A 14,885-nucleotide genomic window follows, 5' to 3' on the forward strand; every position below is an offset into this window, starting at 1 on the left:
TTTTTTCTTCAATCCTGTTATCTATTTTTTCTCATATTTGCTTTTCAGAAGTCTCTCAGTCCTTCAAATACATATCCCATCAATAGGAAAAAACACCTGTACTCCACAAACAGTTGTCATAACATGCTAATAAGTAAAAGTCCCAAACAATAGTCATTTCCATAACAGGAAATTCAAATCAAAAGAGAGTTTTCAGGAAACTGAAATAGCAGTTCCTCAGACCCAGTTATCTAGTCTCAACATGAACATATCCCAATGTTTAAGACAATGATGTTCAAATAAGCTCTATCTCTCTGGACTTCATTGAGAACTCATATTTAAAAATGAAATGGGTTGAAAGGCATACCCAGAGAGGCCCCCAAAAATACAACTATGCACAAAATGAATTCAACAAAAAGAAATCAGGTGGCAATGAATTTCACCCTCCAGTTACTATTCTTGTGCCAAAATGACTTGAACAAACATCCACTTTCCAAGATCCTACCCACTTTCTTCTCTTTATCTAAAAGCTACAGATAGTTGCTACTGAGATCAAGGTCAACAAAGTCTCAGGGAACAGATTATTTCATCCTGTTGCATTATCTCAATTCCCAAACGAGAAAATGAATCCCTTTTTAACAAACGGTCCCCAGTTGGAATCCCAAAGCCTCCCAAATTCTAAGGCAATGCTACAATCGAGGCTGGACCCTGAGGACTCAGCTTTTTTAAACTCCTCTGTAATTCTGAACTCTTAATAGAGTTTACAGGCAACTTAGCAAAGATTATAACAAACCTGGAAAAGTCAACTAAAACGATATAGTAGGAGGTTTTAAAAGCCAAAATGATTAATCTATTCTGGATTCAGAAGCCTATGGAGACAGAACCAATAAAATTTTTACAGCAGGAGAGTAATATGATCAGAACTGTACTTTAGAAATAATGTCATTAGTAAGAAGAACTGTAAATGGGGAAAAAAAAGTAGAGATGGACATACCCAAAAGGACAAGAAAATAGTTCACCAGAGAGTAATATGGGTCTTTAAAAGGCAACGTATTGACACTAGGAAAGAGGTAGGGGGTTTGTAAATGGAAAAAACCAAACAAACAAAAAAAAACAATGCAAAAGATGAATGGATAAGAACTTTGCAGCTGACAAAGAAAAGAACATGGGTGACTGGGAGAATGGTGGTTTCATTAACAGAAATAAAATCAGGAAGAAATAGTTTAAAAGTGAAAGTATTGTGTAAAATGGTATGAACAACTAGGCTACCATAACTAAGCTAAGAGGTAGGCTACTATAACTAGGAACTTAGCCCAGATAAGTCAGGTTTGACTAACCCCAGTAATAGTTATGACATGGTAACTGCAGGATCAAGTTATTAAGTTATTCCAAATATCCAAAAGAAAAATAATCTATGTCCTATTGATTATAATATACACAAGAACCAGGTATAAAGAACAAAGATTTGTCAACCAAGAGATCATCAATTAAGTGTCATGTTAAACAGACTAAAACAACGACAGCTCATCTATCTCTACAACTTAAACACTGAATCATAAAATAATGCTTTGGGAGATGTTATATACATAGGAAAAAATAATTTTTCTTTTCTTTTCTTTTTTTTGCTGAGGAAGATTAGCCCTGAGCTAACAACTGTGCCAATCTTCCTCCACTTTATATATGAGTTACTGCTACAGTATGACTGATGAGTGGTGTAGGTCTGTGCCTGGGATGCAAACCCGTGAACCTGGGCCACCAAAGTGGAGTGTGCCAAACTTAATCACTAAGCCATGGGGCCGGCCCCTTATTTTTTAATCAATCAATAAAATTTTATTGTAAGGCTACAATGAATGAAACACAGCAAAGAATAAATAACTAGAATAAGGCTAGAAAGATCAGATAGAGGAAAAGATAGTTATTAATGGAGAGGGATGTGGGCAAAATGCATGAAGGAGGTCAAAAAGTACAAACTTCCAGTTATAAAATAATTAAGTCCTGGGGATGTAATGTACAGCATGGTGACTACAGTTAATCCTGTACTGTATATTTTAAAGCTGCTAAAAGAGCAGATCTTAAAAATTCTCATCACAAGAAAAAAAACTGTAACTAGTATGGTGATGGATGTTAACTAGATTTATTGTGGGGATCATTTCACAATATGTACACATATGGAAGCAATAAAAAGAAAAATTAAATTAAAAAAAGAGCTATTAATGTAAGACAATGGTGGGGTAAGTGAAGCCCACTCCTACAAATGTATAGGTGAACTCTTAGCCTGCTATCCCTGCGCTGCATCTCATGTTCTCTGAAAAAAATTTCAACAACTGAGCCAAGGGGTAACAGGCAAATCAAAAAAAAGAGAGAGAGATTATAATATCACACAAAATAGAATTCACAAAGAAAAACATTAAACTGGGCAAAAGGGTCATTTTTATACTGAGAAATGTTAAACTCACAACAAAAATATAACTCATATGATCTTTTATACAACTAAAAACAAGGCAACAAAATGTAGAAGGCAAAAATTCTTAGAAATTCAAAGAGACTGAAGAAATTGCAAAAGTAGTGGGAGACTTTAAAATATCTCAGTATATGACAGATAAGAAGGTAAAAAACAAGTATTTGGAATATCTAAATAATAACTTTAAAAATATAAATATAAAATATAAATACAAACCTATTAGTTTCTAGCTACAGAGAATCCACCTTATCTACTCCTACCATGTCCGAGGAATATTTGCAAACACTTAGCTTCTCTACTCTCTCTATTATATACCAGCCTTCTCCTAGTCATTTCCTTCCCCATCCAGCTTAGGTTCCACGGTCCACTACTCCAATTACTCTCTTACCCTCTTCAACTCCTTTACTCAAGTGAAATGGCCACTACATCTGCCTAAAGAATACCAACCCATGATTAATCCATATACCCACAATCTTTGCACATTTTTAGCATGTGATTGGCTGCTATGTATCATTGAGGGGAGAGAGGAATCACATAACTGTGAAGACTGACATCACTGCAAAAGTGTTGGTAGTCTCCCTGATTCACACAACCATTTAACATCTATTTACTGAGCATTTACTATGTTCCAGTGCCAGTACCAAGAATTGATGATGGAAAGGTAAACAAGACAGTGTGGTTTCTGTCCTCATGGAGCTTAGTGTCTAGTAAGAGAGACAGGTTAAAACAACTAAATATAAAATTATTTAATTTCAATTGTGATAAGTGTTTCTAAGGAGAAGTGTATGTTATGGAGTGTATATTAGAGGGGAACCTGATCTAGTCTGAAACATCAGGATAGGCTCCCCTGAGGAAGTGACACTTAACCTGAAACCTAAATTATGAATAGAAGTTAGGTAAAAGGGATGGGGGACGTGAAGAGGTGCTGGGCAAGGAGGAGGGATAAGTGTTCTGGGCAGAAAAATCAGAACACGGGAAGGCCTGTAGACAACCTGAGCACATGGTATGTTCGAGTAATTGAAAGAAGGCTTATTTAAATGAGGCTGAAGGGAGGAGAGAAAAGCGGTGTGAAATGAGGTATGCATGGATCCCGTCACTCAAGATTTGAATGTCATGCTGAGGATTTTAATGCTCAGAGCACAGGGAAACTTTTGAGGAGCTATAATCAAAGAAATAAGAGATCATATTTGTGGTTTTAAAGTATCATTCTGTCTGTAATATGGAGAAAGGACTAGAAGGATGCAGGGAGTCCTGTTAAAACATTTCAGTTGTGGGGCTGGCCTGGTGGTGCAGAGGTTAAGTGTGCATATTCCACTTCCACGGCCTGGGGTTCCCCAGTTTGGATCCCGGGTGCGGACATGGCACCACTTGGCAAAAGCCATGCTGTGGTAGGCATCCCACATATAAAGCAGAGGAAGATGGGCACAGATGTTAGCTCAGGACCAGTCTTCCTCAGCAAAAAGAGGAGGATTGGCAGTAGTTAGCTCAGGGCTAATCTTCCTCAAAAAAAAAAAATTCAGTTGTAATCCAGGAACTTTATAATGGCAGCTTGGACTCGAATGGCAGCAGTAGAGAATGAGAGAAGAGACATATTGGAAAGATTTAGGAAGTAATTCTGAAAGGGGCCAATGCAATGGACAGTGGCTGGAATGAGGTGAAGGGAGGAGGATGAGGGAATATCTGCTCACTCAGGAAAGAGAAATACATCTCTAGGTTTGGAGTTTAGGATGAGATCATGAACTTAGTTTTATATATGTCAGTTTGATACACTTGCGAGACATCCAAATAAAGATGCCAACTAGACAAGTTGGATATACAGATCTGAAAATCAGAAGAAAGTTATAGGCTAGAGACATAAATTTAAGAATCATCAGCAAATGAATAGTAAATTAAGCCATGGCCTGGACAAAACCACAGAGAGAGAAAGTATATAATAGTGAGAAAAGAAGATGGCCTAAAAGAAACTTTGATGACCTCCCAACAGCTACAGGTCAGGTGGAAAAGAAAAACAAGGAAGAAGTAGCAGCCAACAAAGGAGGAGGAAAACTAGCAGAGGTTGTTCCAGGAAAGCCGAAGGAAAGGATGCTGTAAGCAGAAGGGGCGGTCAACAGTGTGAAATGCTGCTCAGAGATCACGGGAGGGACTGAAAACAACCACTGGACTAAATAATACAGAAGTGACCAGCAACTTTAATAGGAGCTCTGATAGGAATGTGGCACCAGGTTGGAGTAGACTAATGAGTGCCTGGGAGAAAAGGAAATGGAGGCAGCAAATGTAGAAAGTTCTTCCAAGAAACTTGGCTGAGAAAGGGAGGAGAAAAATGGATGATGGGAGAGTAGGTGAAAGCATAAGTAAAGCAGAGAAAGAGTTTAGGCGTTTCTTTTTGCTGTTCTCTTTGTTTAGGATGGAAGAGAAACAGGCACGTTTAATGCTGAGGGGAGAGGAATCCAATAAGGAAAATGAAGATACAGGAAAGAAGAATTTCCAATCTCACCTGTGACCTTCAAGGCTGCTGGGCAATCCTGATTTCTGTAAGTCAGCCCTTCCATTCTCCATCACAGTTACTTCAGAACTTTGCCACTTTCCTCAAACCTCCAACCCCACAAACCCCATACCTCCTACTTTTCAAAAATAAAATGGGCAAAGAACTATCAGATGGAATTTCACATTCTTACCACAAATTTTCACCTTGATCCCATGTGCTCTTGTTCCTCTTGAATGCCAAATTGAAAAGGCTTTCAACTCTCTCAACTGCAGTCATTCTTGATCTCTGCAACACTCACTTCTGCCATGGTTTGGGGGACAATCCTATCCTCCTACTCTTCTTCCTACTTCTATGATTATTCCTTCTCTACTCGTGGACCTATATTCCTGTTTCTCCATCTGTGACTTTCCTTTTATCTCATTATAAAGTTTATTTTGTTTTTATTGCATGTCATACATTTCAAAGCATTTTCTCACATCTCATTTTGATCCTTACTTAACTTGTTAAATTGAGAAGTCTCAACTCATTGAGATATAAACACAGAATACTTCCATGTTTTTCCCCATAAGTACTCAGTTGAATCCTAAACATGCTGAGTATGTTAAGTGAAATTTCACAGTTTTTCAATCACATTCAATTATCAAAGAATAGTTTTTAAATCCCATCTTCGAACAACCTTCTTATTAGCACAAGTGAGAACTATATGGCCTTTAGCAGATGCCTATGGTAGAGACGGGCATGGCTTGTTCTCACTGAGTCTTCTCCTTCCTTCCTTCCCTGTACTCCCCTTCCCAGGCCCCTACATTTACAATCTTATGTCCTTCGCCATAAGTGGCAGCTTGTGGGAACAAAGCAATATTCTGCTTACAAGAGCTCACCAGATACTAGTGATGAGTCTGCTACAGTCATCAGCTAGTCCTTCTCCAGGGACTAAGGTAATGCCGCACTGCCAGCTGAGTCGAGTGCTGCCAGGCAGAGATGTATCCCTAATCTTTCTCTGACTCAGCCTGAGGTCAGTGGTCTCTACTGATCTCTGCAGAAGATGGTGACTTCTGCACAGGTAGCATATGTTGTTCACTAGGCAGTGTTCAGGTTCATCCTGGCTTCCTCTGCCCAAGCAGTGTCTGCCCCAACTCCATCAGTTTTGCATATTGTCACCTAATCAAGTGCACCCATAGGAAGCTCCTATGACTCCAACATCTTCACTAATGTCCACACTCCTTCCCTCACATAAATCATGAGACTCTGGGGGTCCTCTTTACTTGATCACCAAGAACTCTCATCCTATCTCTTTCCAAGGCCTAGTACCCTATAGAGCCTTCAAGCCCAGCTGGCATGCACTACCCAGCGAGCCTACTATGCTATGAAATCTCTAAAGCAAATGTAAGCACGAGTCTCTATACCTAAGGGTGCCCCAACATTCCAGTTCCAGTTCTCCCCAGGTGGAAATGGTAAACAGAGAAAGGAAAGCACAATGTGTTCCTACCATGCTTTCCCCCATTCCAGAGGCACCAAAATCAGTCAGCAAAGATCCGGCCAGAGAATAAAATGCCAGTCTCCCTTTCCTATAGCCACACTCACACACTTCACAAGCAATTCAAGCCCCACTTCAAACTTTTGTCAGAACAAGTTGAGAGGATGGATACTGCGTCATTAACTGTGTACTCTCCAAAAAGCAATCTCCCCTAGCCCACCCTCTAGCCCACTTTATAAGGAAGAAAAGGAAATGTGGTAGTGATGGTTTGAGTGTAGTTTTGCTGGAATGTCGATTCTTAGCAAATCACACAACGAAGTGGCCCATGGCATAACAGGCACATCTTCAAACTAAAAAATGAGAAATTTAGCCTCCTTTGATTACAGTGGTGGGCTCTGGTCAGCAACCCTGGCTGAAGCAGGAAATATACATTTCACTATATTGCTACACTTAGCATGTGAGTTACATAATCCAGGTGTTATTAACTGCATTTTACATATGAGACAAAGAACTGAATTGCGCTTACTTAACTAAGGCTAAAACACACAAATCACAAACAGGGATAAATTCTGTCAGTACATCCACAAAACAAGGGTTAAATCTACCTGTACAATGAGGAAAACTCCCTGGGTTATAGATCTCACAAAGGTACAAATCAAATGAGATAATGGACAGAGGTGTTTTTATAATGAGAATAGAGCAAAAGAAAAATGGAACTCTAGTTATTATATATCCAGCACATGCTTAGACCAAATGTTAAACTGCATCTTTTTACATCACCACCACCTGTAAGTCCTGGAAAGGAAGAGGAGTAGAGTTGAGTAGGAAAATAACTTTTTTTTTTTGAGGAAGATTAGCCCTGAGTTAACATCCACTGCCAATCCTCCTCTTTTTGCTGAGGAAAACTGGCCCTAAGCTAACATCTGTGCCCAGCTTCCTCCATTTTTTTTATATGTGGGATGCCTACCACAGCATGGCTTGATAAGCGGTGCGTAGGTCTGCGTCTGGGATCCAAACTGGCAAACCCCAGGTTGCAGAGCACACAAATTTAACCGCTACACCACCAGGCTGGCCCCTGAAAATAACTTTTAAGCTCCCAGATTTTATTTCTCAGCATAAGCCTTTGAGCATCTTGGCACACTACAAAGAACAGAGAACACATCTCTACTCCTCTCACTTTGTCAAAATCTTCTCCATTCTTACATTTGCACAACAAATTTCTATTACTGTTAAACTTTCACAAAGCTTTGGGTAGGTGAATTACAGAAACAGAAGTAAAAGCCACACTGACTTATGGCCAAGTCTAGCTTCCTCAAATACAGTTTCAGAGACAGATCCAAGAGTTTCTGCTTATCACAGAGACTTGGTTGCAATTGGTCAAACTCACTTCTATAAAGAAGTACATATTTTACAAACAAATTTGATTTCTTCAATCAACCATTTGTTATTTTTAATAATAAAGTCAAAGAATCTGCTGATCTGATTGATCTCTAGGGTTGACCTAGAGATTATCTAGGACCACACACTCATTTTACAGAATCTATAACCCTAAATTAGCCTGATAGTGTCTTCTACCAAAACATGCTGATTTATTAAACTCCAAGGATATGATTTTGCTTAAAATTTTTTTTCCTAAAACACACACAAACTTTTACATGCTGATAGTAACAATATTAATTGTGACAACCAAACCATAAATTTGAATGATTTCAATTACTGTTTATTCTGAAAACCGCTTCTGATGAATCATTTTTAAGCTAGTCCAAAACCTATTTTGGCTATTTCCAATTTGAGAGGAAACACAGCTGCTGTCTCAACATAACTTTTCTTTGACCCTTCATATATTTCAAAGATTAAATAACGAATTCCAAGGTTTTTAACCATGGTCACTGTAGAAACAGAAGGTATCTCTGTAATATTTCTATGAAGATGAATCACTCTGGTTTTTCTCAAAATTTTACTCAGTATAAAATAATATAGTATTATAGTTTGTATTCACTAAAAGGCCAGGCTTTTTAGTGAATTTTTAGAGACAGATTATGCTGTGTGTGTGTTTGATATCCTACTACAAACACAAGGTTATCTAAAATTAGAAAACACACGTTACAATGATATGCCAATCCCACCCAAGATTGTTTACAGTTAGCCATCAATCTCACTTTTCCCTGACCAGAGTAAATTAGGAGAGTGATAAGTATCTCAATGGAAAGGGAGCAATGTCCAATTAAACATGAAACTAAAGAATGTGAAAATCTCACTGTGCCACCGACAGTACCAATGGAAGACAAAGGTAAGAGATTTCTTAACTAAGTGTGTGTGACTATCCATCCCTTTTATTTCTTTCCCAGGACTGTACCAAAACAGCTTTCTACTGAATCTTGCACGGAATGTAAAGGAATGTGATTAGGTAATACAAACAACAAGACTACTCTTGAAAAATCAAAACCAAGAAAAACCTGAAGTACTCATAGAAGCAGAGAGAACAGAAGTTGCAACGAATGGGAGAAATAGGGAAATGCTGGTCAAAGGGTACAAACTTTAAGTTACAAGATGAATGAGTTCTGGGGATCTAATGTACAGCACAGCAATTACAGTTAACACTACAGTATTATTTACTGATGTAAATGATCGAGTTAGGTGTAGCAAAAATTGGCTTCAAATGGATAATGAAGGCTCACAGAAAACCTTACCTTACATTCCACCACACTCTGATCTGATTCACAAGTTACATAGATTTCATCCACTGCTCGGCGAAGATTGTCAAAAAGAAATGCCCAGTACCGAGCTCTTAGATCAATTTTCCGAGGGTGCCTTGTTTTAGTAGGACTTTTATCAAAGTGTTTATCTCCAGCTGTAGATGATGTTATTTTACAGTCTACTGCAGTGTTCTGGTGAAATAAAACATGAATAAATATTTTCAAAAAGCCTCCATGGATTGGATTTTTGTATAAAGCACATTTTTCAACATGAATACTTAAAAACATGACATTCTTCTTTTTAGTTTATATCATATCACACTGAATTCATAAAACACAGTTTCTCATCTTAAACAAAAGTGGCAGATTTGTAAGGTCAATTTTTACTTCAGTCGTGTCTTATTGAAGATTAGGATGACTTCAATGGTGAACAGACCGTTAGTCAAAAAGGAGCACTAAACGGGATCCTCACTGGAATACATGTATGGCACATTTACATACATTCGCAAATAATAAATAGCAATTTCAACGTTTTGAAACTGCTTGCATATATTCTTTTCATTTAGAAATGACATATACTATAGTTATATTCACTTAATTTCCATTAAAAGCAAAAATTAATATATAAATGCAAAACAGTTTACCTAAAGAACAGTAGTGAATTAATAAAACCAAGCGCCAGCTACAGAGCAGACTCACCAAATAAAGTTCATGGAACCTATTCTTTCCTCAGTTGCACATGCAAAATTTGACTGTACCACAGAATCACTCCACCAAAAACATGAGCATGTAGTTTACATCTAAGTACCAAAGGAGTTGCTTATCTCTTCTATGGCTACTTAAACTAATGCATAAATCAATACTAACCTTCTACTACATTTAGAGCAACAAACAATCCCAGGTTTCTTTGGGTTGTTTTGTAAGTGTGTGTGTCATTCCTGTTTGCTTGTCTGTTTTTTCTTTTTCATAGAAGAGCCCCAAAATGGAGAATATCCAAAATAGATCCTTCATAGCAAATCTCTGGTTTATACATAATCTCCACCACCAAAAAGCAAGCAAACAAAACATACACACACAGAGACAAATACACTTAAGAGGATGAAATGGAGCTGCTCACCCTCCTTCCATGGTCCTCCATCCAAACTAGGGTTTGCCAGATTTAGCAAACAAAAATTAGCAAATATTTTATGTGACAGCCTTAGTCCAGCCCAAATTCTCAATATTTAAACAATAAAATTTAAAGTAATAATCAACAACCCACAAAACCTTTGCCTCAATTGCTGTCCAAGTTCTTTCTAGCCCCAGTAGTAACTGATTTAGTTATTATGGCAAACATCCTCTCCTTGGATTAAACCGTACTAAAAGTCCCATTCAACTAACATCTATCCCAAAGCAAAGCTTAATTCTGTCCATTACTTTCCTGACAACTGTGACAATAATAATTAACAATTTATATAGGATTATAGATCATAAATCAACTTCACATAATCTTCTAACCCCCTTCACACAACTTTTCAAGTATGTACTATTAGCTCCACTTTACAGCTTAGAAAATTGAGGTTCAGAGGCTGAGTTTCCAGGATCATATAGCCACAGGAGACCATCTTTCAGTTAGAGTTCTACAATTAACACTGTTGGCTTCCCATTACAATGCTGTCCAAGGCCCTGTGCTGACAGCCCTTTAGCAGATATTCCAGACCACCTCATTTCTCTTTCTATATACACCCATCTAAAGTTAAAATTAACTTGAGAATTTTAAGTTTCCTGAATTTGGGGTTTCCTAAATTATACCTCCTTCACAAAGTTTTTCTACATTGATCAGCAAACGGCTAGTAACTCCCTGTGAATTCAGACTATAATCTTATAGAATTCTCAAAAAAACTTTCACTCGTTTTCACCCATTTATGTATTTACCATGTCACGCATCCATGTATATATGATTCAAATACTTTACCATCCTTTCTTACAATGTAGAATAGGCAGTACTGCTTTCAGGTTAAGATGTTTCTATTCTTTGTGATTGCTCTATGTGAGGCTTTTACTAAGAAAGATTCTGGAAAAGCAGAATCTATAGCAAGGTAATTCCATCTAAAAGGCAATGTGCTATGCAAATCTGACATTTAACTTTGAGAAAAACAGTAATACTTTTTATTTGCATGCTTATTTATATTTTTTGAAGGGCTTTTGAAAACGTAATGTCATTTAATCATCACAACAAACTGTAAAGACAGGATAATTATTATTCCTATTTTGTAGATAACAGAGACTCAGAAGGACTGACTTTCTTGACAAAGTCAAGAGGCTAAGTGACAGAACTGGGACCAGAACCTAGTCTTTCAACCTCTGCTCCAATGTTCACAAAGCATTTCACACAGAATCTAGCACGCAATAGTACTCAAATAATGTTAGGTATGATCATATTGAGAAATATAAAGAGGGGAATGAAATATGCTCATAGAAAAAATGTAAATAAACTAACGGCAAAAACTGCCAAACTTGTGAAAGGCAGAAGATATACATCAAATTGTAGAGGCTGATAAGTCAGTATAGAATTTCTTACCCTACCACTGATAAAAATAACAGGAGTGATAATAATAACGGAGGTAGGCAGCCTCTAACATTCATGGCATACTTGCTGTGTGCCAGGCACTGTACTAAGTGCTTTCCATTACAGTTATATTTCATTTAATCTTTGAAGCAATTTTATATCATAGGTACTATTATTATCTCCATTTTACAGGGGAGAAAACTGAGGTTTAGCTAAAGTAAATGATGAACCCGAGGTCTCACACTAAGTAAGTGACAACGCCAAGATTCAAAATCAGGTAACTAGCCCACTGCTATGGCTTACTGTGCCTAACTGATTCTAAGACACTCAGTAGAAGACAAAGCAACCTAAACTTTTGGGAAAAGTTAGACACAAGTGAATTCCATCAAGTTACACTGTTTTAATCAAGGACTTTTAAGAGAAAAAAGAAAGAAAGGGAAGGAGAGGGGAAAAGGAAGGAAGAAATGGAGGTTTCTGATATCTCTCTCAGAAGGGCTTATCGACTCACCTGAGAATGTGACAACACTTATGAACCTATTCCCAGAAAAATGCATGAGCATATAAAATTGAACATAGATTTCTTGATGTACCTACACTGACACATCATAATCACGCAAAGTCCCTAGTTTACCTTACAGTTCACTCTTGGTGCTGCACATTTTATGGGCACAGACAAATGTATAATGACATGTATCCATCATTATACTATCATACAGAGTACTTTCACTGCCCTAAAAATCCTCTGTGCTCTGCGTATTCTTCCCTCCCTCCCTCCCCCACACTGGAGAACTGTCTGAAATACCAGTAAAGAGCAAGCAGGAAACCCACCTCTACAACCAGAGGTAGGAGTCCTGTGGGGGAAAAATACAACTATTACTTAAAAAGCCTGTGGTGGAGGCAATGTCCTCACAAGTGAGTTGGTATTGAGTTAGAACAAGAAGGTAAAGGGAAGGTTCAGAGAAGAGAGAGAGATTTTGCTGGTGACGAACCTAGTTCTAGAGGGCAAAGTGGTAGGGTTTCACAAGTAGTCAAGAGGCATTTCCCCGATCACTACTGAAACTGAGCATCTTTTCATGTGTTTACAGGCTATTCAGGTTTCCCCTGCTTTTTTATTGCGTTTCTTTTTCCAATTTTAGCTCTTCATAAATTCTTGATATGGAACCTTCGCCCAATCAGTCTCACCTTTAACTTTGTTTAGCCAAGTTTTTAGTACATAAATTTCATTTTGATATATAACTTATCCATGAGTTGTGCTTTTTGTCTGGTCTAGGGAAGTCACTCCTAAGTAAAGGTCATAAAAATATCCTTCTAGATAGTTTTGAATTTTTATTTTCACATTTGGTCTTTAGTCCATTGAAAATTTATTTTTCGTACATAATGTGAAAATATCCTTTTATTTCTAATGTAACTGCATTATAGTCAGAGAATATGTTCTGACTTCTATTCTCTTGTCTGACTTCTACTAATTGAGACTTCCTTTATGATCTAGTATACCAATTTTTGCATATGTTCTGTGCGCACTATTTCTTGAGTACCAATAAATACACACATATTCATACACACACACACACATTTATATGAGATCAAGTATAATTTTATTCTTAATTCTATATCCTTATTGGTGTTTTTTACTGCTTGATCTAACCGTTTCTGTGTATGGGCTATTAATATTTCCCAATATGATTATGAATGCACTGTGACCCTTGTAATTCTGTTAGTCTGGGCTTTAAATATTTCAAGCCTATGCTATTAGGTACATAAAAGTTGAGTACTGTTATACTTCTTGGATGATTATTCTTTTTACCATTATATAATTTCCATCTTTATGTCATCAACGCTTTTCACGTTGAATTCCATTTCATTTAATATGAATATTGCTATACTAGTTTTAAAGTACATATAGAATACCTGGATTTTTTTCTATCCCTTTGTTTTAAACCCTTCCTTGAGGTTTTAAACATGTCTCCTGTACACAGCTATGTGTACACTTTGAAATGAGAGGTTTAACTCAATCATCTGCCTTTTAAGAGATGGATCTAATCAGTTTACAAGATTAATTGCTGATATATTTATACTTATCTACCACGACCTTGTGTGTTTTTTACTTACCATGATTTTTCTTTGCTTCTTTTTTTCTCTCTCTTGCCTTCTATTGAGTTGAAAAGCTTTGGTTTATTCACTTTCTCTTTTCCTCTGTTTCTTTGAAAATCACAGCTGCTCGTTTTATTCTTTTAAATTTTTATCATACACACACTTACATTTGTATTTTCCTAACAAAGACTTCTTCCTAAATAAGACAAGGACTTTATCACTCTAACTCCCCTCCAAATTCCCTACAATCCATCTTCCATGTTAATATTGTCTAAAATTACAGTTAAACTTTTCCAAATTTAATTGTGTGAGTTTTTTTAAAAATCATGAATAGTTAAAGAGATCTACCAATATATTTTACAGATACCCTTTTATCAAGCTCCTTCCTCCAGGTTACCTTTCCTTCTTGCTGAACTAACTTTTTAATAGTTCCTTCATTAAGGGTCTATAGGTGGCAACCATGTAAGTCTTCCTATATCTAAAAATGGCTTTATTTCACCCTTGCACTTGAATGATCATTTGGTTAGGCATAGACTTCTGGGTTAAAAGTTACTTTGCCTTCTAACTTTGAAAATATTGCTCCATTGTCCTTTTGTTCATAAAAAGACTATTAATCTGTCATTCCTCTGTGGTTTTGTTTACTTCCTGGTATTTTTAAAGGTTTTTTTTTTTCCTTAACATTCTGCAGATTCTCTACAATCTATCTAGGTATAAATCTATTATTTATTTATCTTGCTGAGCTCCACAGCTATGCTCTGAAGCTCTCGAGAACTCAGAAAGTAAGGAAAATTTTCAACATTATTTCTTCAAATATTGCATGCCCACTATTTATTCTCTACTTTTGAAAGTCCTAGAAGATAAGATTAGAATTTCTTTATCTTAAATTTTCTTTCTTATTTTCCATCTCTAGTTCTCTGAGCTATGTACTAAATCCTCCTCAGTAGTATCTTCCAATTAACAAATTCTTTGACTAATCTCCTTGTCCAATATATCATTTATCCTTTAATTGCAGGTTTTCAAATTTTCATTGACAACATTTTTATTTCTAAGATTTCTAATTGGTTCATTCTTATCTATTAATGTTCAAACTTAATATCCACCTATTTTATTTCAGAATTTCTCCATTTTCCTTTACAGTTATTCTTTCCTTT

At 36.8% G+C, this 14,885-nt stretch overlaps 1 protein-coding gene across 50 annotated transcripts in view; it reads right to left on the bottom strand.

Annotated features, from left to right (window-relative positions):
* The window catches only part of SCAPER (S-phase cyclin A associated protein in the ER), a 521,075-nt gene that overhangs the window by 414,654 nt on the left and 91,536 nt on the right, over positions 1–14,885 (bottom strand). For 40 of the 50 annotated variants that reach the window (XR_011438966.1, XR_011439156.1, XR_011439026.1 and 37 more), the window contains 1 exon segment: positions 9,090–9,287. Coding sequence is in view for 30 of the 50 variants with exons in the window: in XM_070267830.1 (XP_070123931.1) it covers positions 9,090–9,287 (198 nt within the window). In the remaining 20 variants the exon portion in view is untranslated. 50 annotated transcript variants of the gene reach the window in all.

The sequence above is a fragment of the Equus caballus genome, chromosome 1, assembly GCF_041296265.1.
Source record: "Equus caballus isolate H_3958 breed thoroughbred chromosome 1, TB-T2T, whole genome shotgun sequence".
NCBI classification, from domain to species: domain Eukaryota; kingdom Metazoa; phylum Chordata; class Mammalia; order Perissodactyla; family Equidae; genus Equus; species Equus caballus.